The sequence below is a fragment of the Syngnathus typhle genome, linkage group LG12 (genome assembly GCF_033458585.1).
Source record: "Syngnathus typhle isolate RoL2023-S1 ecotype Sweden linkage group LG12, RoL_Styp_1.0, whole genome shotgun sequence".
In the NCBI taxonomy this organism is placed as follows: Eukaryota; Metazoa; Chordata; class Actinopteri; order Syngnathiformes; family Syngnathidae; genus Syngnathus; species Syngnathus typhle.
This window is the reverse complement of record NC_083749.1, coordinates 4,009,322-4,036,874: the sequence shown is the minus strand read 5'-3', so window position 1 is coordinate 4,036,874 and position 27,553 is coordinate 4,009,322. Positions and strand designations below refer to the sequence as shown.

Here is a 27,553-nt window from a genome sequence, read left to right as displayed (position 1 = left end):
TCAATTAAGATGGAATCCGTTTTACATGGATTTAAAATGCTCCAGCTTTACCTACTTTAATTTAAAAAGTCGAGTAAATAATCTGATTATAAATATGATAGCATTGCTTATTTTAAAATAAACAACCCCAAGTAGGTTTGACATTTCCGACCTTGCTAGTTGGTTTTATTTGGAAGGAATTTAAGAAGTATGCAGCTGTTTGGGTAGCTTGACAGTGTCCATGCAGGTTTGTTGCCCACACCCTCTTCCGTACCCTCACTCAAATAAAGACATCCTTGTGATTCGTGTCTTGAAGGCACTGTTGGGGTAGAAGGAAACACTACTTTCTTTCAATGGCTGACTGCAAACGTGCACATAAAAGTCCACCTTCATCTCAACTGATGTGTATAGTTTGGTGTTGCCTTGGAGATCTGCGTTGGAATGAATGCTGCACTGGTTAGTGACGTTTATCAATATTGATCATGATGGTATTGTAATATAATGTGCAGTGTTGTTATGAGGTATTGCAATATAGCTTCAATTTCCCCTTTTAGGAAAGCAATATTAGGTTTTGCCATAATAACTTTTACAATGAGGTAGTCTATTGTTTTAGTACGGTGTTTTCTCAAACAGTAGACTTCACTCCAATAGATGCCCTGCCCCAAATAATGGTCCACTTGAATAAATAAACGCCCCACCAATATACACATTTCCCCTTCTCCTGGGTTTAAATACTTAAAAGAAAACAGGAACCATAAAGTAGATATTTGAAGGAAGAGATATACCGCCCTCTGCTGGACGCTACTGAACATTACAGTGTGAGTCTTAAAACTATTTTTCTTTTATTCTGTATAGTCAAAACAACATTTAAAAAAAACAACACTACAATGAATTGTTAGAAGGGTACAAACGCGGTTATAACAATCATGATAATATCATAAAGTACAATCTGTAATCAAACAGCGTGGTGCTCATTTTGTGCTTTGTTTTGAAGATCGTATAAAAAACTCAATGATGATTGTGAACTTCGACTACAGAAGGCGCTCTCCATAAATCGTCACTTACAGAAGGCGCTCTCCATAAATCGTCACTTTTATAATAACGTCATTCTAAATGATGACTTTATTACAAATAAAAGACCTCAAATTTAAAAACAGCAACATATCAGAACATTGCAGTCCTTCAGATGTTATGGCAAATACAAGGGATGAACTCAACAACAACAAAATCGATACATTTATAGTATTTGTTTAAAATTAACTAATAAAAACAAGACAATATGATAATAGCAGAAACGGGCTCAGCTGTGTTTAAAAAAACAAACAAAAAAAAGTTTCGGTGATTTTCTAAACAATGTTAGACGCATGATTGCGAGAATAGAGCATTAAAAAGAGTATTTACAGGCAGCACAGTTCCATCAATGATGACACCTTTATCGCTGTGGCTCCTCTGCAGCATCGCACAATTTCAAAAATAAAATCACTTTATCTATACCAGTAGAAGCCTGAAGGCTGAGGCACTTTTTTTCAAATAAAACACTTAAGTTGTAACATTACAGTATGGATTGTTGACCCACTCTAGCAGACCTAAATGATTTTCATTTGGACAGTTTCTACATGAAAATTTACAAGAAAATCGATTGTATTTTACAAACTATACAGTTTTTTTTTTTTGTCTGACGCTTATGCCACAAAGAGGATTTTTGAGCATCTCCAAATACTGTCATCAAACATGAAAAATGCTTTTTAGATACACAAACAATTTTGTAACATTTCCTTTCAAGTGCATGATTTAATACTGACAACCGGTGTTCATTTCCTTCCTTCATAACAGTCTAAAAGTGTCAAAACTATTGATCCCAACCCCATTCCAGTCATGTTTGATTTGATTGCGTCTCAAAATGTTGTCATCTGTAAGTGGCAAGCTGGTTAAGTCGGCAAATAAACGAGGACATGCGTCTTCTCTGACAGATTAATTTCGGCGGGGGGACGGGGAAATTGCCAGCGGCGTTTCCTACTTCCAAACATCTCAAGCTTGCGCGTCCACCTTGGGCGTCAGGCCGATGTACGATCCATTTTGTGGATCTTCTTTTTCCTTTTCGTTCACCGGGGAGTAAGACGTGTTCTCCTCGGCGTTGTCCTGCAAGAAAATGTTCTTATTTATCATTTTGATGAATAGCGACGCTAATGTTGACGGATGCTTTATTTTGATTCGTCGAGGAGAATGAATTGTATTGGACAGCATATTAACAAATACGATTAAGGATGAAAGGAGTGGCACAGTTATTAGAAAGGATTACAAAAACATAATATACTGTATAGCGGACAAGTAAAGATAATCTTAGTTTGGCCCTGCAAGAGGCATGGTGACACCACCACTGGCAGAGCTAGAGGGGGAGCCAGGGGGCACTGTCCTCCCCCAAAAAAATTCTCAGTGCCAGGCCAGATTGGTTATTATTATTAGTTTTCTTTTCAGAGAATTGTTTCCCATATTTCCACCCTGTAGGAATATTAAAAGTGACCGCAATGGAACGGCGACTCCTCGCACCTTCTCCTTGCGCTCGCGTATCAGCAGGACAATCAGGATCAATAGCATGATGAGACCCAGGGCCACGAAAATGAGCGGGAAGTTGGACACCACCTTGACGATGGATAGCAGCTTGTGAACTCTGGCCGCCGACGCTTCGTCCATAACCACGCTCTGTTGAGACAATCCCCAAATGTGGCGTAAAACATAATTCAGTAAATCACTTTTTTGATTTGAATTTGACGTATTGTACCATGACTAATTTCTCACCTCATTCAAGAACATGACGGGGAAGATAGTGTTGTTTAGACCTCTAGTTTTTCTGAAAGGGTTGGAGAAATAGTCTCGTAACGCTACACAAAAGCAACAACAAAAACACACACACACGGATACTTACGGAATTCCACCAATTCTAGTCATTAAGATGTTGATCTGCGCTCTCTTGTTTGCACGTACAATTATCCCTGTGGTCTATAAATGGAAAATACGATGTCAGCTTCTTTTTACAGTAATGAATCGGCTGCATTAACATCTGTTGGCCACTAGATGGCGCACCAATAGTACCTTGTCACAGACAGGGATTGATAGACCTCCCGACAACACAGTTGATTTGGAAAAAGGAAAAAATGCCCGACGAGCACGTTTCTGTGACTTTTGAGTCTTCTAGTTATAACAAATATATTTTTTTTTTGTCCCACCGGGTTGAGGTCGAGGTAGGTTTGGTGGTGAGTTCTCTCAGGGGACATTCCTCCGATAGCTTCTGCATATTTGGAGTCCGCGAGGTAGAAATGAGGAAAAGAGGCCACGACCGGAGCACCTGAAGGGTAATAAATCAAATTACCTGATTAAAAAAACAAAAGAATGTATCCGACCGGCGTCTCGGGACAACAAGGCACTCCTGGTCGTAAAAGAAACAATAGACTGATAAGTACCATTTAAATCTGATGTGGAACTAATCTGTGACCTGCACATGTATAATCTGGTTTACTCCCGCTCAGTTCCTTCCACATATTGTCCACAAGAGACATTGCGACCCAATGATAAGTCCACAGGGGCCGTTTCGACACGTACTGATGTAAACCCGGCAGGTAAATTTTGAAACGTCGTTGCACGAAAACAAGCTGTATGTGTCTGGCGGTGACGGCGAGGCTAAGTGCTCCTGAAGTGGGGCAGGGGTGAACATTTTCCTGCTCCTGTGTTTGGCAACAGCCCTCGGACAACCATCAAGGTCGCCGTAGCGCACACACATTCTTCCCGGTGGCCTTAAATGACACCTACACACTATCATTTGCTGCAGTTGTGCTGAAAATTTCTGATCTGATTCAATCACATTACGATTTGATTCCAATGATTCACTTCTGTTATATATAATATGATGACGTTTTCCGTTTACTCAACAAACCACAAAACGATCCTAAACGGCGGTACGGTCGTTTACCTCTCCGACAAGGACTGACATTGAGGAGGCCCGTTCCGAGGCACTCCTTCGGGGTGACGCAGAAACCCTCGTTAGCCGGGTTTTCCTCCTTGCTAGCTAGGACGGAACGCGGCGGGGTAAAGCGGAATGCCGGGATGCCCCTCACCTCCACGTCCTTCTCAAACTCCACGTGGATGGACCTGGACAGGCAAAACATTCATGACATGAGCTTCCACATTTGATACCAATGGGGCAGACGTTTACCTCCCTTCCTTAAAATGCTAATCGTTTCTTTAAACACGGAATTGAATGACTTCCTCCATAGCTTCATTAATCATTGACTGCTTTTTAGCATTCACCCCTTGTTATTATTAGCCTTCTGAATGACTCCTTGGCAGGTCCACTTATGCAGCTGCTCTTTTAAAAGGAGAACTTGAAATCGGTAAAAGACAGAAAAATCTCCCCGTGGAGCAAATCCAGGCTCATAAATTCAGCGGAGATGTTTACGGTGTTATTCTGGTGATCTCTGAGAGCGTTGCAGTATGTTGAAAAGTTCCCAGAGAATCGTGATGCTTCTCAGAACAAAAGAGTCCATACAGTGTTTGCCAGTGTGAAGCAATACTGTAACGACCTTTCTCTTGACCTCTGCGAGGCACGCCATGAAAAAGAATAAAGCCTTCAGGGCGTAGTTGCCGGGTGAGAATTTGGGAAATAACACTTTGGGAATAGATTTATGGAAATTTAAAAGAGAACAGCATTGATCCCTGTGGAACACCATCTCTTTAATTCAAACAACTAATATAAAAGTCAAATAAAATTATATTTATTAAATTTATAGCTAGTTTAGCCCGGGTTGTTAGGAAAATTTACAGTCTTCACTCTTGTGTATTAATGAACAAAAATCACATGATTTTTTTGAATAAATACTTTTTTAGGGAAGTGTTAAGATTAATTTAAAATAAAATTAAACTGTTTTTGCAGCATAGTTTGTGAATATATTTAAGCTGTTTTAATGATGTTCAAACTGTTAAAAATAAATTACAAATATTTGGGGCAGGGGTGAATTCCTCAATTACAGTGATCATATTGCTTTATTATTGGACACAGGCTCTATCTTCCAGCATATTTAAGGTTCCAGTGGGGCGAGGTTCTCTTTGATTTGGAATCAATGGCCACAGTGATTTATGTCACGCACAACCATAAGACAAGTGCAGCACCTGTCTGCACTTCATCAGCATCTTGAGGCTATTGTGCTTCAGCTGTCAGTAAGAAGGCCAAAAGGCTTACCGAATGGGAATTGGCACTCCTTTATTTTTTTTCCCGAAAATGATTTTTCCAGATGGCGTGTTTTCAAAAGGCAATCAGTCGCCAAATTTTGCTTGAGTAAAACACGTCCGTGCCAGACTTAACATTTCCTCATTTAATGCTCCAAAGTAGAGGACATGGAGGAGTGTTCCCCTTTAGTTCCCGTAACGTGGTGTGCAACAATGACTTTGGTAAGTGGGTGAAAGTGTTTTGTAAACATGCAGGACGGGAGGGTCAACGGCACGCGCCCGGACTGGGCTAAAGGTAAAAATGTCAACAGATTCTTTCCGCATGCAAAATTTGGGGAGCTGAAGGTTAGTGGCTAAATTAAGAGATAGGTCATATCGGTTAATGGCACAACTGCATCGGTCACGCTTTGTTGTTGTGTGTCGGCCATTTTGATAAGTCTGAAATGTATCTCGTAAATGTTGTAGTTTCGCAAGGAGTGTCGTAAATATTCCGGAGAGCAGGACTTTCCTGGCTTTGTCATGTGGGTTTGATTTGTAACCTTCATCTAGGCCCTTTTTTTTTTTTTTTTTACACTTTTTGTGTAGGCGAGTAGATTAATAATGGCCCTCTGGTGTGTTTAGAAGACCAAAACCGAAATTCTCACAAACGGCGGACAATGACGTACCTGCAGAGGTCCGGGGTGAAGATATAAATGCGCTCGGTTTTTTTCAGGAGGGGATGGAAGGCGCTTCCGTCAGACCCGTTGATGCTGTTGCTCTGGTTGGAGTTCCAGAAGGTCAGCTGACTGTAAAACAACGATATAGCGGTTTTGTAGAAGTATCGTGTCGCAAAATTGGAGCGAATTGTTTGATATCAATCTGAAAGAACAAACGCTACAGATGATAATGAGGCTCACCACGGAGCTATTACGCTAGCAAGCTAACTCTGTCCTCAGAGCTGAGGGCAAAAACATGCAGACAGAAAAGAAACTCATAAACAAGCATCTGCATCTATTTAAAGTCGAAAACAGTCAAGGAATATTTTCAAGAGTGAAGTTTCTGGCTTAAGAAAAATAAGAGAGGAATGCTTTACCTTTGACCTTTCCATGTTTCCACTCGGCCGTAATCCAAATAATTCTGCTCCCCCGTGTGAAAGATGAATTCCCCGTCGTTGCTTCCATTTTTCTGGTGGGGGGGGGTTGAGTTTAGATGTTCCGTATTTTCTCAAATATTGGCAATCATCATGCACTTGACAATATTTGCCTCACGTGAAAATATTTTGTTTCTACGGTGTACATACTGTGAATGCACTTTTCCGCTGTTCATTTACGTCGGAAAAACACGAAAAAAATTAGGTTTTTTTCCCCCCTGACTATATTAGAATTTAATATTCAATTTTTTTTCCCCCTGACTATATTAGAATTTAATATTCAATTATTTCTCAAGATCCTCTTTCTGTGTATTTTTTTTAACTCACGCAATACATTAATAATGTGAGATTTAATGTTTAGCTCTCATAGGTTACGCAAAAATGACAAATGAAAATGTACATTTGTTAACTACCTTGTACATAAGCCCAAACGTGGTTTCGACTTCAGGCTTGGACGCAGCGACCCGAGTCAGCAGGGGGTCCTCGTAGCCCCACAGCAATTCGTCCACGGTGCGAGTGGTGAACAGTTCACTCTTAGTGGCGCTCATCATCATGGACAAGGCCGTGGCTTTCCAGTAGCTGTCTTTCACTTTGTTCATCACCGCCTTACACACAAAGGAGGAGAGAATCTCGAAGAGACCGAAGCTAGCAACCCGTTTTTGTTGTTATTGTTTCCTTACAAAGGCAGGGATGTTAACAGTGGTGATGTTATCCATCGTCGGGTCACCGACCGACTTGTCCCTCAGAAACACAAAGCTTTTAGTGTTGTATCCCGACACCATTTTGCCGTCGTTCACCATGGTCACGTTGTCCTTGTAGCGGTACTCCCTGTACGTGATACAAAAAAAAAAACCTCAATCTTGATTTGTATTGTCTGTCTCACCTTCAGAAAGTCTTGACATGGCAAACTCAGTCTCGGTCTAAACTTTCTCTCAATTCATTGACTTGTTCTCACACGGTCTCCGTCTTGACCTAGATTCCTCTGTCGTCGCTGGACTTGGCCTTGACTCCTCAAAGTCTTGGTCTTAACTCTACAATCCCTTTTCTCTTCAAAGTCTTGCTCTGGACTTGGTCATGACTCTTCAAAGTCTTTGTCTTGACCCAGTCCTAACTCGACCTTGACCTTCACCTGGCATTGCTCTGAACTCCAGGAGGCAAAATGTCCGTTTCAAGGTCAGTCCTTGAACTACACTAACAACCAATCTTGAGGTGGGACTAGATTTATATGGTTCAGATAACATATCCTTTAGAAGTAAGATGGAGCAAGAACATTTTTAAGTCTCGGAGCTCACCTGTACGTGTAGGGCCCGACCTGGTTGACGACCGGCTTTTTGCCGGCGAGGAACTCAGCCACGTTGGTGACGTTGAAGAAGAAGTACTCCATATAGACGGGAGGAGGGGGTCTCTTCCATGGCTCAAACACTCGGCTACCCTCCACCAAAACAATTTCCTGTTCAGAAAGTTCGATGACAAATAGAATATTAGAAAGAATAACTTCAAAAGTCCATGGCTAGGCATCACAGGACGGATTGAAATTTCAAGTGACAACATTTTAAAGTTCAGACGAGACGGCGGCACGTTTGAGTCTGGCTAACAAAAACAGGCCGGAGAACAAAAACATCTTCGGGGGGCCGCGGAGGGGCGCCACTGTCTGACAAGAGCATTGGCCGTGCACATGAATGGTATTAGCGGAGACCCCTCCATAGTTCCATTGTCAGCCCGTTGCCATTGACGACGGGCACTCACTGACAGATCATGTGATTCATAAGGCCGGACTCCTAACGGTCGCCCGGGACTGGAACCTTAATGATCCAAACCGCATTCCTCAGGCCTGAGCCCCATAAGCAGCCACCCCGAAGCCAAAGTCTTTCCCAGTTTGCAAAGGCTTTGTGGACAACCATCCCGACGATGCACCGCAGGGAACTTTTGAGGAATTGGAAAACACGGTGAAGGCGAGAAGGAAGGGAAGAAGAAAGTTTGGGGAAGGATGGGGGGGGGGGGGTTAGTATGTCTTCCAACAACACATGAGGTGGAGATCTCAGTTTGGCCTAATTGTGTCAGTTTTGTTCAAACTACTGTAAGTAGACGGACGTTTCCAAAGTGGTCAAGGACAATAAAGCTGTCACCTTGGATTGAGGAGGCCAGAGCGTGCTACCCTTTCATGCTTTTTTTTTTTTTTTTTTTTTTCCCACCGGACAATTCAACATGGCCGACCTCCCAGCATGCGACATGAAATAGTGTATGGAAAACAGGAACAGAGAAGCTCTCTCATGTTAGCCACTCCCCGATTTGAAAACACATGGAGCAGGTGAATAAACAAATAGGCACGCTGTTTTTACTTTCATGTCCAGACGGGAGGAAAAACAACGGGCATGAATAACGCACAGCCAGAGGATATTTTTTGAGGAACAATAGAACGTAAAGAATGTTTACCATTGACTATTGTTTTGGCTTCCATAGGAATCATTTTCTGGCAGTATTATTAGACAACAGTGGTGTCGGGATTTATCGGCGACAAATCGACGACCAAATTAATCGGATTTTGATCATCGTTTTGGAGCTATTTTCAACGCACGCTTGTCCAAATGTTTTACACGGTGCCACCTGCCTGCCTCAGCAATGCGTCACCCAAGAGCCAAGGCGAGTATCAGGTTTCACTGCTTCTGCATGCATCTAATTTGTGAGAATTCAAGGGCGTAATGCCAAAATATACCAGCTGTTAAGTCAGAATCAACAAGTGAAAGCCTTCTTTGTTGACCACAACAGCCAGATGCACTGATCTATATTTCCAACTTCATTTATTTTTTGTGATAATCACGAAAGAATGTATTTGTACTTAATAACCACACTCGGATCCAAATCAGAACCCACTTCCCAATTTCCATCGTTATCACCATCCTGACGGAAAAGGGGGGGAAAAAAAGCGAGATTGGAATCTGTGCCTTGCCAAGGAATTTCTTTCAACTTTAAAGATTAAGTGTTTGCTTTCATGTGCCACTTTAATGACACTCAAGTTCCAGTAATGGGCATAAACATTACACAGAATCAAGTGCTATTTGCTAACAACTCCAAAATGAGTCAAAAGTGATGACTGCTGACATTTTCTGAGAGATCAGTCACATTTTCCTCTTCTCATGTGCAAAAAAAAAAAAAAGACCACCAAAGTCCCACAAAAGTTCATCCCCAGCAATTTTCATACTGATTCGGAAACACCCGAAAATGCCACACCCTAAAATCCCCTCTCTCTCTTGCTCTCTCTATTGCAGATCTAAAATATATATTTGCTTTTGTCACATTTTGCAGAACTATTTGCTTGAAAAATCCTCTTTCATGTATTGAGTAAATATTACATAGTTGTTTTTTGAAAGGTGTCTACAGCTTCCTCAGCTGGATAAATAAAAGTTGTATAAATAAACGTAGTTTATTTTAAAAAAAAAAAAGAAAACTTGCAGCATGACTGTCACATGCATTAACTTATTACACCTTGGCTTTGAGTGTTTTTTGGTTATCACACTCTTGCGCACAATCCCCACCATTGTCACCGGGGTCACTGTCATCCGCTGTGCGCTCAGCGGAAGTGCAACGCTTCGCTAAGCAATCATGCAAAAAAAAGCTGCTGAGACTTTTATTTTGCTTACCTTCTTGAGACGATTGTGCATCAGCTTGCGGAAAGCTTGCGAAGCGGTTAGGCTGATGCCCACGATGATTAGGATGGCGCTGATGACGCCCACCGCGTAAATAGCGCACGACCTCCGCGTCATGCTCGCAAGTGGAGACGTCCCAAAAAAAAATTCGAAACCTTTTCAAAATTGTCTCTTAAAAAAAAAAAAAGTTACCAAAGTTTCTGCAAGTTTTGCAACTTCCTAACTAGCGACGCGTGCAGTTACTGAGTCACCGACGAGGATCTGTGTAACGGCAAACAGACTTAAGAGCGCGTTCTTCAAAGTGGCTTCAATAAAAGCCCAAGCCACTCTTATTTGTATGGCGGGCAGGGTCTGCTTTGCCGAGCGCTCATTGGCTACACGAGAACGCGCGAGAGAGTCGTGAGCGCGTTTGGTGTTTCCAACCCACGGTTGCCCCCCCCCCCCTTGCTACGCCCCCCTCAACCTAAACAAAGCCAAGAGGGGCTTCTTGTGTTGTTACTCACTCCAAGGAATTTACTCACACTCTTTCTACATAATTTTAATTAGGTTAAACGGAAACGAAGTGAAACTTGTGACCTTTGATGCTTCATTTTTTTTTATGCCTATATGACTTATCTTGTGAGTGATGAGAATCATAACTTTTATGAAAGTTAACATATGATTATTGTACTTAAAGGTGACAGGATGCAGTCCTGTGGTGACCCAGTCCACATGGAGCTATGAAACTTGACTCACTGGGCTCTGTTCCCAGTATTTGGCAAATCATACCAGCTAGGACTGTCTAAATATATATATATAAACGCACACATAAGATTACGTCCACTCAATTATATAAGTAGACTTATTGCGAGTATGCATTTCAGTGTAAAATTCAGTTCTCAAATGTTGTGACAAAATAGAAAAAAGGAAGTGAGGAAAAAGTCGTCCCCAAAAATTATTCGAAAAGTGCCCACCCAGAAAAACAAATATTTAAGTAGAGAAGTTCAGCATAATACGATTTGCTCTACTTCACACAGCTCAACTGACACACAAATACCCCCTCAGGGTCATGTGATTTGAATAAACGTTAATACTTTCATGTGCAGGTGGCACGTTCGCAAATAATGCGGCATCCTAACGATAAATGTAAACTAGGAAACGCCTCGGCCGAGGCGTTTTCATCTGCTGACCTAAAAATAGACTATAAGGACGCATTGCCATTGTGTCGCAGAGTCTGTGTTACAAGAACAAATTTGGATCATGTTAAGAATTAAAATTCAATTTGTCTCCAAGATAAAGTGTATTTTTCTAAAGAGACGTTTTTGATAATATACTGTGTTTGTCGAGCTATATTTAGCTTTGAGCTCAATGTCTGGAGAGGCTAACTATAGTGGGAAAGTCAGGGATCGTGAGATTGTCGAACACAGCAAGGCCACTGACCTGCCAAAAGGCTAAAATCAAAGGCTACTGCTCGATATACATCTCGACCACTTGGGGGCAGTGTAATTAAGACATAAAAATAACACACGAAGAAGACTTTCACTATCAATTCACTAAGCTGCACTAGTATTTGTTTTCGAATGAAGTATTTACAATATATGCTCTTGAGTGTTTTTATATTGTCTGTCTACATGTGTTGCTCCATTGTCGGTGTTCAAACTGACTTTAAAGGCAAATCTACATCATTGTTGTATTCTATTAGGACAAAAGTTTTAATTATATTTCATAGATCTAGTTTTTACATTTAAAAAATGTGATATGACAAGATTTTTTCCCCAAAGCAAAATATTGCAAATAGAATTGTTACAGTTGTTGTAATAGTTGACTTGCACAATTTTTTTCTTCCATTGTGACATTTTCTGCTACAGTTATTTATTACCTCATACTTGCTATTGGACTTGGTTCTCGTTTCAGTTTGACTTATTCCTCCGAGTTCTGCCTTCTCCAATCCTTTTTTTTTATAACTTTGTCTTAATTCTCTGATGCTTTCCCCTGCACTCTTATTGCTATTGTTTGTTTTAGCACGGCCCAAATTCTTCCCCTTTGTAAAAGTGATCTGTAACGTGGGAAACTCCAAAGTGTTTTGTGTGTGACAGAACACAATAGTAGTTGCCAGTCAAAACATCCTTTTTTTTTTCAGTTTATATCTTCCTTAGACAGTGCTTGGAAAACTTTTCTTGTTATCAGCCCGGCTGTAGAAACTCTTCCCGAGGAAATCAAACAACAACCGTACTCACCCTTTGAAAACAATCACGTCAACTATCGTAAATGTCTTTATTTTATTTCATCCATATATATTTTTTTTGTGGCTCAATACAATCCATCTCCCTTTGTCTACGATGGGCCATCCCAGTACAGGATGTATCATGTTCTTGGCTGCACTCGTATGCCGGTGTTTCCCTCCCACAGTTTGAGGATGTCGTTTAAGAAGCCTCGATGAGGAAAACACCAGCACATTCTGCATCCGTTGCCGAAGATAATGCCAACACACACGGGTGCCTCGAATTCTTTTCAAGTGTGAAGAATACGCATTTGTGGGAAGTAAAGTATCTGGAGACGCTGATAGTTTCTCTCGCGTGGACATTTTGTCCTGATGATGTCTTTCAAACAGGTGGTCTCCCCCCCCGACTCTCATTGTTTGCAAGACGTCTGTGTTTCCAATTAGGCACGCCTACTTCATGTATGACCGATTGTTCGGCTCGGGCTCGGAACAATAACGCAAGTGTGTCAAAGTTTGCATCTGCTAATTTTGTCTCAGCGTCGATGGAAAAAATAGCAGCAGACAAACAGGAGCCACGTTTAATAATGCAAATTGAATAGATATTCAATTTAATTGAATGAAACTTAATTCTACTGAACTTTTCCCCCTAAAAAAATCACCCCAAATAAAATTCCATCTTCTGTCTTTAAAAAAATAATAATCTGAATTTAGAGTTGAGATTACATAGTACTTTTAATGTGACACATTATTCGCAAAAGAATATGACTAGTTTCATTCTGGAAACTTTAAAGATTTTTTGTTGGATACAGGAAACTCATCTTAAAGTTTTCATCGTATTTAAGTATTTATATATTTTTTTAAAATATTTTTTTGCCTCATATTTGTTAGTCGAGACATTTCATACCAGTGTTCAGGTTATTTATTTTGACAAGTGATGGTACATAGTCAGTGTTTTTATTCACAGCATGGTGACCCGTCTTCATGCTTCTCAGGACCTTATGTTTACATGGAAATTTGACTTCCTGGTTGTGATATTACCGGGTCTTGCAACTTTGCTCCGTGCATGACATTGTTGCTTTCTCTCTCGGGGGAACAATTCCATTGTGTTTCCTTAGTTGCAAGAATGTGGCTGCTGTCCTATGCAATGCGTTGGAGATTTTACTGTCTCTTTGATTTCTTATCTATTTACGGGAGACATAATAACGTGCATTTTGTAAACCATTAAAAATGGATTCTGGGGTCGTCCTAGGATTAATAACTATAGCACAACACACACTTTTTACTGCCTTGACAACTTTGGCAACCAAGTGTGCCTCTTAGAAATAGCTATAGGTTTAAGTAATCCGAGTGCAGTTATGGTACAAGGCCAGTAGAGGGCGGCACAGATTTAACAAGACAATGTGCTTTTGTTGGTTTCTTTGAGCTCGCTCAGATACTTTTCACTCAATTATAATGCACAACATTCTATAACTTTTACATCATTTTAATTAATTTTTGACTGAAAAGCAAAGACCTATGTGTAGAACAGGGGTGGGCAAACTACGGCCCGCGGGCCACATCCGGCCCACGGGACCGTTTAATCCGGCCCGCCAACCCTGAACAAATTGTATTATTAAACTTTTTTTTTTTGGTCGTTTTGCCTGCAATGACTGCGTTTTCCCAGTAGATGGCGAAGCGCTCGCCTGCGCATTTACTACCGGAAGCCGTGTCAGAAAGCTCGGTGCACACTCACAAGTGCGTGTACGTAGTAGTACGGACTTGGCGCACTCTCGCTCTATTCGTATCAGTCCCGAATTTAGAGCGTGGGCTTTGACGACAGCATTCTTATAATTCGCGCGCTGAGCTTTCAGATGCAGTTTTGCGCTAAAGCCACCCACAAACCTTCCCCTGGAATCCTTCCATTAAAATGAGTGGCCCGAAAAAAAGAAGTGAGTGCCGAATGTTAAAAAAGAGTGGCCAATTTGGCTCGACGTACGCGACGTGACGTTCAGCCACATCAACATCAACCCGTCACAGATCAAGGTAAACGGACCAACACCTCGGATCTCGCCTAAGAATTGCCACAACAAATTTTACTCCAGACTATGACGCACTAGCAAAAAAGGGAGACCAACAACACTGTTCCCACTGAAAATGAACGGGAGGCTCTCAAGTTTATTGTAAAAAAATGCATTTTGAATATGATTTGTACGTACACATAGCAGGGATTGAAACTAGCGACCATTCTCATTTTCAAACAATACAGGATGCTCAAGGACATTGATGCACCACCTATTTGCGACTAATCTTAACCTGTAAAGTTCTTAAGGCTTACTGTAAGGAGGTGTTTCCCGTTTCCTCACCTCTGTTACCAGGTGTTTGCGAGTTAAAACTCTGCTCTGATTTTCAGATACCCCTCACCGTGTTGCTGTTTTGGTTACTTTATTTGGATGTATGCTTTCACCGATTCTTCAAGATGATATATTTGGTCAGAATGTTTGCCGTTTGATGTGATCTCATAAGATAAACATCTTTCATTAATCTGACCTGCAGGCACTGAAGTGATGGAGATTGTTATTCATAATAACAGTGTCGTATTTTATGAGAATCACTGATAGCAGTTTTTTAGTGAATTATTATTTTTTTAATGCTGTTAATAAATGCATTTGTTTTCAAAAAAATTGTTTGGAATATCCATGCTTTACTACCTACTAAAGGCCAAGATCTTTTATGCAATGACCTTTACAGGTCGCTTATATGACTTCACACAACGCCTACGTCCATCTGCTCCTGGTCCGGCCCTCCGGTCCAAATTTAGAACCCAGTTCGGCCCGCGAGTCAAAAAGTTTGCCCACCCCTGGTGTAGAATGTTGTTTTGATCACGTGACTGACGCGGAACGCCTCCCAACAATTGCCTTGTCACGTGAGGACACTGAATCTGCGCGCGCAACTTCTTCACAGCGATCCAACTCTTCTGGACGCTAATTTCTCGTAAAAACAAAGTGCAGGTTAGCCTAATTTGTAATCTGTTTTTCCTTTTTGTAACGATAGAAATGTTTAAAGCGGTAGCATACTCGAGCGTCTGTCGATTATCGTGTTCATTGAACGTCGAAAAAAGTCTGTTCGCAGCAACTGTAACATTAACGCGTCACTTTGGACTTCAGACTAGTCTAAATGTCAGTGTTGTAGAACGAGCATGCTAGCTTTGTTTTTAGCCGTGGTGCGTTCAAGTAACCGCGGGCATCCAAGTTTTCCGGAAAATGAGAAATAACGGTAGTTTCTTCTCACTTTTCAATTTTCACTGTGGTTACTGGAAACCTTAAAGTTGATCCCACTTTAGGAGAACTTAACTTACTGTTCAGCATTCATTAATATTTTGTTATAATCAAGTAATGACTCTCTGATGATATTAAAACTTAAGAAACCAACATATTTTTGTTTTAGTGTTTTCAACATGGCGTTGGCCGGAGTACGTGTGGTTGAGCTGGCGGGCCTTGCTCCAGCACCCTTCTGCGGAATGATCCTGGCCGACTTTGGCGCTAAGGTGATCCGTGTAGACCGCACGAAAGCCGGAGCCTCGATGGACACGCAGGCTCGCGGCAAACGCTCAGTGGCCATCAACCTGAAGACCTCAGAGGGCGTCGCCCTGCTCCGTAAACTTTGCGTCCAGTCAGATGTCATCCTAGAGCCCTATCGCAAAGGTGGGACCACGAGAATCTTTACTGTAAATACTTTGAAATCGTGAACGACATTCCAGACCCACCCCCAAGCAGGCAATGCTCTAAAGTACATGTTATGTTGTCTTAGGTGTGATGGAGAAACTCGGTCTTGGTCCGGAGGAGTTGCTAAAGGAAAATCCCGGTCTGGTCTACGCACGCCTTACGGGATACGGACAAAGTGGAATGTACGCCAAGGCGGCTGGCCATGACATCAACTACTTGGCCATGTCAGGTAAAACCACGAAAGCGAACCAATCAGTCTTTTACCACTGTAAAAATGACAAAAAGAGTTTTTGATCGCAGTGTGTTTTTTTATTCATTGCCGCTCACAGGACTTTTATCCCGCCTGGGTCGTAGCGGAGAGAAGCCGTACGCGCCGCTGAATCTCTTAGCTGACTTTGCAGGAGGCGGGCTCACCTGCGCTCTCGGCGTCGCGATGGCCTTGCTTGAGCGAACAAGGTCGGGGAAAGGGCAGATCATTGACGCAAGCATGGTGAGCAAAGAGAGGTTGCTGCATAAATCAGTAGCTTTGAGATTTCTAGAAGGAGCAAACATGCTTGCACTCAGTAGGTAAAAGGTGCTACAAATACAGGAAAGAAAATTTGTGCCATATCTTAACCCCGCCAAGTGGCAGCATTAAAAAGTGGACTTAAAATTGAACCTAGGGGAACTCCAAAATCTAAGCCAAAATAAAATACTTCATGCAAATGCTTAGTGATCATCAGAAAATCATTAACAGTAACTGGTTGAAAACTAAATTAAATTTTTACCTAAAACAGGTAACCTGCAAATATTCTATAATTAGTAGAGTTGTACAATTTTTGCAAATTTTAGCATCAATCAGTCAGTGCTTCTTTTTCCATTTTCGACCCCGAAAGCATCAAAATGGGTTTGACATTGACATGTCAATATGCATTGCGCCGTGAAACTGAAAAGCCCTGTCATGATATGTCCCTTTCCCCTTGGCGATGCACTCAAGGAGCCCGCAATGGCGTTAATGGCGCCTTTCAAGTGTTTAGAGACAAGCGAGTGCCCACCTTTTTTTTTTCCCCTCATGTCCATCTCAAAGAGCGTGGGTGTCCATCAATCCGCCGGGTCATTTCATGGCATTTTAACACGAGCATGGCATGTTACATCACAAATCATATTCAACAGGGAGTCTGCAACGTCTTTTTTTCCACTATATTGATTTCTTTTTTTTAACCCCCTCCGGTTTTTGCGATTGTGCTGGTCCAACAATTGTATGAATTTAATTCTGTTCCTCTTTGCTTTACTATTGTCATCCATCACGATATTATAACTCGGCACAATTCACGGAGATGTAAATGACCTTTAAAAATAGACACCAATTACTACTACTTTCCTATTAGTAATCTACTGTGGACTAACCTACGTCTTTTACAATTTCTGCTTCCAGGTGGAAGGCGCTGCCTACGTTGGCTCGTTCGTGTGGAAATCCCGCAGCCTCGGCATGTGGGATCGTCCTCGCGGGGAGAACATGTTAGACGCCGGCGCGCCTTTCTACGACACGTACCGTACGGCCGACGACAAATATGTGGCAGTGGGCGCCATTGAGCCGCAGTTTTACAGGCAACTGCTTCGAGGTTTGTCGATTTCGTGAAAAGTGTCGAGTGACTCACGACCTGCTATGTTTATATTTAAGTAGATATGCGAAATTTAACCCTCTGAGTTACTGCCACCTACAGGACTGGAGTGGAACATAACTTACAACATTTGGTGTGTTTTTTTTCCCCCCACTAAGGCTTGGAATTAGATGAGGAGCAGTTACCTCCACAGATGAGCTTCTCAGACTGGCCAGACCTCCGGCGAATCTTCTCTGAGCGTTTCGCCTCCAAGACGCAAGCGGAATGGTCGCAAATTTTCGACGGGACGGATGCCTGCGTGACGCCCGTGTTGTCGTTTGACCAGGTGAGCTCGCACCCGCACAACAGTGAGAGGGCGTCCTTCGTGAAGGACTCTAGCGGGGAGGAAAGCCCCAGACCGGCCCCCCTCCTCTCCCGGACCCCCGCCGAGGCTTCCGTGGACACTGGCCCGCTTATCGGAGAACACACCGTCGAAGTACTCAAGGAGTACGGGTACGAAACCTCGGAAATTGACAAAATGCTCTCTGCTGGTGTTGTGGAGTGCAATGGTGTCAGGGCTAAATTGTAACGGGTAGCTTTTATTTTATCGGCTTAAGGGGGAGTCAGTAAATTGAATGTCTGGTCTCATAATGAGGCGTAAGCGTAATAATTAGTCTGTTAATTCATTTTGAAGGGAAGTACTTCGAGGCGATGCACTACTTTTTTGTGACTCGCAATTTGCTGTTCAAAAAAGGAAAAAGATCTGGGAAAAAAGTAATAAAGTTGGAATTTGAAACTGAGTATAAAAGCGAAATTACATCACAAGAGTAAAGTTGATTTGGAGGAAGAAAATTGTTTACTGTCCTAAGTGCCAAAAATGATAGCTGTACATTTATAAAAAAAAATCAATAAAAAAAATCAGGAATTTCAGAAAATAATAAATGAATTGATCTTGCCTGTGTTGCGATGTGAATGTTAATTTAATTTTAGTTAGGAAGGTGGACGCATTCCTTGCAGTGTTACTAAAAATGAATTCATTTTATTAAATATGATCCCACAAAATAGCATCCAGTTGCTCAGTCAATTAGTCGAATCCCCATCCCTCACATATATAAAAAGGGAGCGCGATTGTAATGCAATTGAAGTCCTCTTCCCCAGTAATTATGTCTATTTATGGATGAGATCACTCGATAAAAGCCTCCGGGATGTCGACCGCCTCGCATAAGCGGCTAAGGATCGATCGCCATGGAGATGTAGCGTAATGCTCTCAAAGTGAAGTGCCGATAATATGTTCAAATACATTCACAGGGACGAGCGACGAGCTTATGACATATTCTGTATAAATGTTCCAAGGCCACAGATCATTTACAAATTGAGTAAAAAAAAACATTTTTAAACTGCCAACTCCCATAAAATGTCAAATGTTCACAAAAATAGTCAAAAATTAATGACTTGGAGTCATTGTGATTGCTGCAGTGATAAGATTAGCTTTTGATCCCTTTCGTCCTACTTTCTCATTATCAGATAAAGGGGAAAAAAAAAAGCCTTCTCACATTTATAATTCATTTGTGCCCCTTTAGTGACCACAAATGAGCACTTGCCGCTTTTCCTTGCTGCTGCTTGCCACTTTTTCATTTGCTCAAATAATTAAAAATTAGGCCACCGTGGTCTAGGGATGAATGGGTACTGTTTGTTATCGCTGAGACTGCAGAATTTAGAGCGAGTCTTTGTAAAAGTTAACTAACCGAACCCACTTAACCTAAACAAGACAAAATTGCGCAATCTCTGTTTGCGGCAGCCATTTTAGGATCAATCCTAAGACAAACGGAATTTGTCTTCGATATGGAGATGGAGGCCTGGTTGTTGTGTTTTTTTACAAATTCTCTGGAGATAAATAGAAACAGTATTCAGCTCTCTTGTTTTCTAGGTGAGGTTCAGATTGGCAAGCAGGCTTTTGTTGTGGGTGTTTTGAAAGAGGGGGGGCAGACATGTCAGGATAAAGATGTCTCGCACAGCTGGCGGCTCGCTGGAACTTTTAATTGCCCGCCTTGAGTCTGATGTTGTCCGTACAATAACAGCAAGAACGTTTCTCGGACCGCATATTTAACGCAAAGCCATTATTTTATTTATTTATTTTTAGACTCCCGTATAATATGGTACAGTTCGTTTTCATATTTTTCTTTATACACTAAGTAAACGAAATATCAATTTCAAACTCCGCTTCGTATTCACTTGGGGTCTTTTTTTGATATTCCAATATATTTTATGATTTCAATCATGGAAGTGGGTAAAGGAATTATAGTACAATTATAGTAATCTCTGCCTTTGTGCCGAAAATGACGGCTATTATTTTCCTCCACACAGAATGTAGTGATTATGCAGCGGCTGCCAAATCGGGCAAAATTTGAAGCTTGTGGCAAGCTGTGAAATCCTCAAGTTAAGCACAGGAATAAAATACCACTGAAAGAACACTTTACATCTTACCACCATAAAAAATCCAAAGACTTTTTCCTTTTGAAAGGGCGAATGGCAGAAAAAGCAGCATAATTCATCACAAAGAACTTTTTGTCTTTGAAACCTTGACGTGAAACCACATTGCCTGCAATTCCTCTTAGAAAAATGTCTAAATCGCTTGAAGGGACTACAAATAAAAATCAACCCCATGAGGATTTGCTGACGCACGTCGCATAAACGCATTCATTCAGATTAGCTTTCTTCTATTGTCTCAGGAGGCCCGAAGCAGCACGATGTATAAAACCATAACCATTATCGGATCAATCCCAAGACATCGATTCACGGAATTCATTCAATAACGACATTCCATGAAATGCCGAAAATATATTTTTTTAAAAAAATGTATTGTTAAATCACATTCCCAATATCTCTGACACAATCAGCCATCAAAATTCTGCTTGACTGATTTTTTTCTTGGATGAATATGACTTTATTCCATTATGTAAAAATATACACGTTCTAAAAAGTTTGAGAAACACTTCAATTAACTGACATCGAAAAGAATCTTATCAATGCGTTCCCATGATCAGCCCCAGGACTTAACTTTGAGCACAGTCATTCTCAAACAAGGAAACGAGCAGAAACAATTTGCTAGCTTAGCTCGAGGTATGTTTTGGTTGCAGCTGAACGCTCGAGACATGTGGTTGTACAGTTTTTTGTGGAAGTCTTTGAAAACTCCAAAAGTTTGCAAAAGTACAATTCAATATTTGTAGCATTGTGACTTCCTGGCATCAGCTTGACTGAATCTTATGAATGCGGCCTCACACTCGCACGTGAGGCCTCAAACGTTCCCATGAGCGGCCCCAGGTCTTCGCTCTGCCCCACTTGAGGGGACGAGACCTTTACTAATCTCATAAATACGACTAACTTCTCTCCTCCTCCCTCTTTCCCTCCCTTCCCGGAGCCCAACTCGGCTCTTCCCAGACGGGCCGGCGAGGACTCACATGAGCGGTAAAGCCGTGAGGGTCTCGCACTCTGCTATGCAGTAGTCCAAAAGGATTTAGCACCCATGCAAGGAGCGGATCTTTAAACCTTTTTAGTCCGTAGATTTTTGCCCTCCAAACATGACCCTTTTATCGGAGGACCAGTCCGCCAGGCCCCAGCCTTGCCGGATCCCGGAACCGACAAAGAATGGAGGCTCCTCGCCGCAGGACTCGAAGACTCTGACCGCCTCCAAAGACTACTACATGGACAGTGCAGAGGGCGCCGTCTTCGGGCAGGTGGAGCAGCCCAGGCGCTCCCGGGGCCGCCTGATCCTCCACGGCCTGGTCATGTTCGGAAGGGAATTCTGCTACGCGGTGGAGGCGGCGTTCGTCACGCCCGTGTTGCTCAGCGTGGGCCTGCCGCGCAGCATGTACAGCCTGGTGTGGTTGATCAGCCCCATCCTGGGCTTCTTGCTGCAACCCGTCATCGGGTCGGCCAGCGACTACTGCCGCTCGCCGTGGGGGCGGCGGAGGCCCTACATCCTGACGCTGGGCCTCCTCATGCTTGTGGGCATCACCATGTTCCTCAACGGAGATCTCATCATCTCAGGTTAGGAAATGAGTTGCTCTGAAGCAGATGTTGGTTTAAATTTAATTGATTATGAATGAATTCTTCGAAAGTGTCACTGACGCTAACACAAGCAACCAATGTAAGTTTCAATGAGCATATGACATTTTGTAAACTGATAGTAATGTATTCACTGGCGGAGTTGGGGGGGAGGGGGTTCAGGGGCACTGCCTCCCCTAAAAAACGCCCCACCCCAGGACCAAGAGCAGACTTTTTGGTCTGTTCTAATTTTTGTTTCGCACTTTCCCTTTTTTCCTGAAGCGTACAGAGTGAAACTTTATCAGCGTTTCATGCTCTCATGATCTGACAAAAAAATGACACAAGAGGAATTACAAATGAAACGCGAGTGCGCTTTGAGAGAGGCGGACGTTTGATCACATCCACCAGTCACACTTGTGACACAAGTTCAATGCGTGGATTGTTGATAATGAGAGCCGTAGCTGCTGACATTTCTGCTCAATTTTACAAATAAATAAAAAATTCTCTGCCAAGTTGCAACACGAGATAAAGCCAGATAGCCTCGATTCTACTGAGGATTATATAAAAAAAAAAGATTGAAGAAAAGCAGACTACTAGAGTTGAAATTCTGGTTTAAGCTTACTACTCATTGGACACAATATTAGGGACACATCCAATCAGTCCAATTTGATCCGAGGTTGGGGACTTGAGTCACATGACTTACTGTAACTCCAGGTAGACTTAAATAATGGCTTACAAATTTTGCTAATATGCCCCACATTAACATTTAAGCACCGAGCCCCTGAATGCCTCGTGGCTCTAAATAATTCAAACCCCCATAATCATTATTTCAACCCATCCATTTCATCTGTTTTCTATTCATCAGTTGTAATCATAACATTGTGCTCATGCGATGATCCCTCTTGAATCTCTGCACTTGTTGTTTCTCCCCTGTTGGTCATCTATTAGCATGCTAATGGCAGCGTCTTCAATCTTCAATTCGCCCGCCGGCGTGCTTGCGGGTGTATTGCAATCGTTGGAAGGATTCCATGTGATACCTAAGGGCTTGTTATTAAAAGCAAGAACACTATTGATGTTGCCCAAAAGTGCATATCTTCTATTTGAAGAATCTCGCACCACCAAAAAAATAGAGCGGAATGGCAGTTTATGAACAATTAGGTAATTTTTTTTGTTATTGTTTTGCAGCGCTGTTCGCCGACAGGTCGGCGCGGCGGACGTGGGCCATTGTGTTAGTGATGCTGGGCGTGGTGCTGTTCGACTTTGCCGCCGATTTCATCGACGGGCCCATCAAGGCTTACCTCTTTGACGTGTGCTCCCACCAGGATAAGGAGCGAGGCCTCCACTATCATGCTCTGCTCACTGGTATGATGTGCCCATTTCAATTGTGTTCAGTTGTTTTTTCTCGTTTCTCACAAAACATTTGAATAAACTATACAATTTTATTGGTGGTAAAATAAGACACAGCACAACAAAAATAATAATAATTTTTTTTCCATCTGTGCAAAACCTTTGAATGATCGCGTAAACAATCTTGTGATCTGTAAAAAAAAGAACAACTTAATACTTAAATACATTTTTACTATAATTCAATTCTAGACTAAATTGCTTTATTTCTGTTTTCTGCTGAACTTTTAAAATGGCACAAATATCCTCATGGGTTGTAAAATAAAATAAACTCCCGGTATATATAAAACATGCTCAATTATTAAGGACTATTATTATTTATTAAGGACTACTACATCATTAAGTTAATACCAATTAAAAATTGGCATTAGCAGCTAATAACCAACTGCTAAACAAGTGCCCAAGATTGGCTTCCAAAAGCTTTTCAAAAGTCATTTTAATAAGCCCAAATGATATTGCCCACTTTGAAGCTGCCAACCTACTTCCTATTGATCAATTTTTCATACGCCAGGCTTCGTCAAATGTGCTTTTTTGAACAAAGTGGCTCCTGTGGTTCTAAAGGCACTTTGTCTCATACTCACCATTGTTTCTAGAAAGTTCAAATTTAAGGGAAACTCATAGAGCCCAGTTTTGAGAGGCACTTCTCCGAAGGACACCTTGCGACTAATCTTACGTAGTCGACTTGAGGTGACGCGAGCGTTTCGACGCAGTCCGACTGCAATCAGGCAGTCATGTGCTGTGGTCATGCGTCGGGGCTGAGCGAGCCTCGGAGGCCTTGCGTGCACATGATTCTTTCTTCTCGCTTGGAATGTGGGGGGGGGTGAGGTGGAATCAATTTGTGCTCACCAGGAATTCACTTTCAAAAGCCTTTCGTGGAGAGGAATGGATGAATGTCATTTTGCAGTGTTGTTATAACAAAGTAAGTTATGGCTTTTTTTTTTTTTTTACTTCTGATAAAAGGTCATTTCTACCTATTCTGTTCATTTCTAATGTGCTTGTTGTTATGAATAAATGCCCAAAATACAATTACGTTAATCATAACGCATCGAGAGAAGCGATTAAATTAATTATTAGTTAGCAGCTATGGAGCATCCTGCTGTCTCTTCCAGGTCTGGGCGGAGCGTTTGGCTACCTGATGGGCGCCATGGACTGGGTTCACACCGGTCTGGGTCAGCTGCTGGGCTCCGAGTACCAGGTCATCTTCTTCTTCTCGGCGCTCACCTGGAGTTTCTTCCTCACCATCCACCTCTTCAGCATTCCCGAGGAGCCCCTGGACAAAGCGGACGCCCGGCTACCTTCGGTGCTCAACGCCCTGAGGAATCTGGGCTCCCAGCAGAACGGCTACGGAACTTTAAGCAAAGACGCCGAGGACCCGCCGCCGGTTCCGGTCCAGGACATCAGAGCGAGGTCCTTCTCGGCTCTCGGGGAGGCCAACGCTGTCACCTCCAGTGCCAAAGACCCCAGTAAGGAGGTACAGTGTTGGCACGCTGTTAAGTTCTTGTAAAAAAAAAACAAATTGAGATGGAGGGGAAACACGTGATGATGCATTCACAGCCCCGTGAAAGGATGACGCTCAAGTCGCTGCTGAAAGCCACCATCAGCATGCCCAACCACTACCGCTACCTGTGCATCAGTCACCTCCTGGGATGGACGGCGTTCCTCTGCAACATGCTCTTCTTCACCGACTTCATGGGCCAGGTGAGAATTGGCAACCTTCTCGGATGTGCGTGCTCTCCTACATGAACTGTAAATGGAAAAAAAATAAGTGTATGAATACTGGCAAGCGTTAAATCATAATTTCCCGTCATCGTGACCCCCTGCTGATGAGATTTAAGATGGAGTATATGTAATCCGAAAGCAATTGAGATGTTGCCAATGAAAGGATTTGAAAGTTCACGGCGTGAAGCCTTTTTTCCCTTGACGCCTTGGGATCTTTACATAACAGGCGCATATAGAAAAGCTCGAACTCCCCCGCCGACTTCAAAATCAACCTCATCAGCAGACGCGTGATGAAGTCGCAACGGGAAGGCTTTCGGGAATTGAAAAAAATTCTGCTTCTCCCCAGATCGTCTACAAGGGCAACCCGTACGCCGAGCACAACTCCACTTCGTACGCCACTTACGAACACGGCGTGGAAATCGGTTGCTGGGGCTTGTGCATCAACGCCGTGTCCTCGGCTGTTTTCTCATGTAAGTGCCTTGATTGAAATTGATTGAAGATGGAGCACTTCTGTCACAATGGAAGGCCAACTCCACAGACCGTCACATCTAAAAGGACAATTTTCAAAGGAAGACGAAGGAAGTCCCTCGGGGGTGAAGTTGGTTCGCACTTCTTTTAGTTCTCATCTAATTGGCCGCGAGGCGAATGATCAACTGTTTCATTTCCGAGACTCCAGCTGCCTTCACCGCGGGATACTTTTTTCGCCGTGGTCATTGAGTCATCATCAATTATTGTACAAAAGACCACAGTGTGACAGCAGTGAAGCTCCAAATAGATCAGAGTCATAACAAAAGGGACGTCCGTCTAAAGTGAAACCCAGATTTATTGGATTAATTGGGGGGAGGGCTCATCCATAACAATATATTTTTTCTTTTTCATGCAGATGTGCAGCGTTTACTGCTGCCCTCCGTGGGCCTGAAGGGTTTGTACTTCTTGGGCTACTTTGTGTTCGGCCTGGGCACGGGCCTCATCGGCCTCTTCCCCAACGTCATCGCCACGCTGGTCCTGTGCAGCGTCTTTGGCGTCATGTCCAGCACGCTCTACACCATCCCATTCAACCTCATCGCAGAGTACCAGCGTGAGGAGGAGGTACGTCCTCGATATGAGATCGGTGAGGTCGGAAATACGTGCAATCCTGGATATTGGAGAACTGAGACGGGCTTTTCTCCAAAATGCTTGTTTTTGTTAATGTCCACTCTGGAAAATAGCTCAACTTGAGGAACAAAAGCTACCTTATAATCAAAGTGGAGCCAATTGTTTTTCCCTCTCCTCTTATACTGAACCTAATGGAGTATCGAGCTGAGGCACCGAGACGGAATTGTACAAAAAGGCTTAATCGAGAATAGGGACGTCTTTTCTTTATAGCATCTCCGCGTTTGCATTTCTCAAGACACCACGTCAATATAACGCTAAGTGGTGTAATAAATTCGATTCCGACAGGCTGTTCTCACATTGTCCCCGGAGGAAGAATGATTTTTATTTTTACCCCGATTCAAGCTATTTTTTATTTTATTTTTTTAAATCCCGGCAAGATGACTCATGTCGAGATAGTGGCGGCAACTCTGCAGGTTGTTTGCAAAGCGCTTATTACTCAACAAGAGCAAGTCAGATATTGATAAGAGTTAAATGGACTATTTTATTTTATTTTTTTTATATCATTTCCTTATTTGCGGTGGAGTGCTAAGAAGAATACAAACGCCAAAATCCACGTGCAATTGACGTCCATTATATAAAATCCGTCAGCCAATCATCAATCTCCCCCCCCCCCCCCCCAGGAGGAAATGGCTCGTCGCGGCGGCGGCGAAACAGCACGGGGCACGGGCATTGACTGCGCCGCCCTCACCTCCATGGTGCAGCTGGCCCAGATCTTGGTGGGTGCGGGCCTGGGCGCCCTGGTCAACATAGTGGGCAGCGTGGTGGTGGTGGTCCTGTCCGCCTCCACTGTGTCCTTACTGGGCTGCATGTTCATCGCACTCTTTGTCAGACAAGCTCACTTATCGCCTTCCCCGTTGCACAATTTGTAATATTTCAATAAAGACTATTATGTATTGCTAAATAAAGATTCTTTATAATGTCATTTTCAAGTGTGTGTCGTTGATTGAGCAGTCAGAAATTGGAAATCTGTCGATTCCCACTGGGTGCACCATCTAAGTGTGACCAGTAGAGGCGCTGTGGTTACTAATTTGTGGTGTGAAGATGAATCTAAAAGATTGTGAGAATGGAACATTTTCCACTAAAATATTATTTGGCAATATGACTGTTTAATTTGTAAAAGATTTCTCAAAAGCTTTCTTGTCAGATATTTTTGGTTTTATTTATATTTTCACAAACGGTTAAAATAGTTTCCTCTTATGTTTTCAAATAGCTAGTCAGAATGTTTTGCTTTTTAGAAAATAGTAATGTCTTTAATATTATTACAACTCTTTTTCCCTTTTATTCTAACTTTGTGTTGTAAAAAAAACATCATTTATTTGTTGACCACCACTTTTTACAATCTTCTTTTTCAAACCTGTCTACAGAGAGATTCTTCTCCAGGGTTTTTTTTCCCTTAGAATGTTTTTGACCATTTTTGTTGTAAAGGTTATAAAATGACAGAAAGCTTTTTTAAGTTCAGCTGGAAGGTCATCTTTTTTTCAACCCCATTTAGCGGAAATTGCCTTTGCCACCCTTGTTAAAATGGTTGCTCTTGCTGCGTAGCTTATTTAAACTCATTATTTTTCTTTATGAAATTATGATTTCACCCTTGTAAAAATTAGGACTTTTTTTCCTTTAGTCTTCCAATTTTCCCTATGTTCTTTGAAATGTAAAATGAAAAATAATATTTTATGGATAACCTTTTGTGCGACAATGTCAAAATCATTACTTTGTTCAGTGTTTGAATTTTTACCGTATCATTTGACATTGAATCACATCAATTACTTTTTCAATCATAATTT

The 27,553-nt window shown here is 42.2% G+C and overlaps 3 protein-coding genes across 6 annotated transcripts; 2 read left to right on the top strand and 1 right to left on the bottom strand.

The window, feature by feature from the left end:
• Positions 1–286: 286 nt before the first annotated feature.
• On the top strand, positions 287–18,405 carry amacr (alpha-methylacyl-CoA racemase). Of its 4 annotated transcripts, none has more exons than XM_061292685.1 (6): positions 287–435; positions 15,593–15,849; positions 15,956–16,099; positions 16,200–16,360; positions 17,285–17,471; positions 17,630–18,405. In XM_061292685.1, the coding sequence occupies exons 1-6, from the start codon at positions 425–427 to the stop codon at positions 18,037–18,039; spliced, it is 1,170 nt and encodes a 389-aa protein (XP_061148669.1). In that variant the 5' UTR covers positions 287–424; the 3' UTR covers positions 18,040–18,405. The 4 variants fall into 4 exon arrangements, with proteins under 4 accessions (XP_061148669.1, XP_061148668.1, XP_061148670.1 ...); XM_061292684.1 differs by lacking the exon at positions 287–435 and adding an exon at positions 8,658–8,965; XM_061292686.1 differs by lacking the exon at positions 287–435 and adding an exon at positions 15,021–15,156.
• Positions 799–10,290, bottom strand: LOC133163101 (lysosome membrane protein 2-like). Its single transcript, XM_061292683.1, has 13 exons — positions 9,964–10,290; positions 7,618–7,775; positions 7,006–7,153; positions 6,739–6,930; positions 6,269–6,360; positions 5,862–5,981; positions 3,944–4,122; positions 3,204–3,322; positions 2,903–2,976; positions 2,776–2,827; positions 2,527–2,679; positions 1,041–2,118; positions 799–1,010 (listed from the first exon to the last, which is right to left on the bottom strand). Exons 1-12 carry the CDS (start codon positions 10,084–10,086, stop codon positions 2,008–2,010), a joined length of 1,521 nt encoding a protein of 506 aa, XP_061148667.1. The 5' UTR covers positions 10,087–10,290; the 3' UTR covers positions 799–1,010; positions 1,041–2,007.
• A 157-nt stretch (positions 18,406–18,562) lies between the features above and the next one.
• slc45a2 (solute carrier family 45 member 2) lies at positions 18,563–26,694 on the top strand. Its single transcript, XM_061292681.1, has 7 exons — positions 18,563–21,497; positions 22,680–22,856; positions 24,008–24,369; positions 24,453–24,596; positions 24,964–25,087; positions 25,501–25,706; positions 26,393–26,694. The coding sequence occupies exons 1-7, from the start codon at positions 21,029–21,031 to the stop codon at positions 26,639–26,641; spliced, it is 1,731 nt and encodes a 576-aa protein (XP_061148665.1). The 5' UTR covers positions 18,563–21,028; the 3' UTR covers positions 26,642–26,694.
• Positions 26,695–27,553: the final 859 nt, after the last annotated feature.

Coding starts and splice junctions, on each gene's coding strand:
- amacr (XM_061292684.1), top strand. CDS start 8,751: ATGTTTACCATTGACTATTGTTTTGGCTTCCATAGGAATCATTTTCTG. Junction 16,100..16,199: donor CAACTACTTGGCCATGTCAG/GTAAAACCACGA, acceptor TGCCGCTCACAG/GACTTTTATCCCGCCTGGGT. Junction 16,361..17,284: donor AGATCATTGACGCAAGCATG/GTGAGCAAAGAG, acceptor TTCTGCTTCCAG/GTGGAAGGCGCTGCCTACGT.
- LOC133163101 (XM_061292683.1), bottom strand. CDS start 10,086: ATGACGCGGAGGTCGTGCGCTATTTACGCGGTGGGCGTCATCAGCGCC. Junction 6,931..7,005: donor CTGTTAACATCCCTGCCTTT/GTAAGGAAACAA, acceptor TTTGTGTGTAAG/GCGGTGATGAACAAAGTGAA. Junction 4,123..5,861: donor TTCACCCCGGACCTCTGCAG/GTACGTCATTGT, acceptor TTGCCTGTCCAG/GTCCATCCACGTGGAGTTTG.
- slc45a2 (XM_061292681.1), top strand. CDS start 21,029: ATGACCCTTTTATCGGAGGACCAGTCCGCCAGGCCCCAGCCTTGCCGG. Junction 22,857..24,007: donor CTATCATGCTCTGCTCACTG/GTATGATGTGCC, acceptor TGTCTCTTCCAG/GTCTGGGCGGAGCGTTTGGC. Junction 24,370..24,452: donor CCAAAGACCCCAGTAAGGAG/GTACAGTGTTGG, acceptor ATGCATTCACAG/CCCCGTGAAAGGATGACGCT.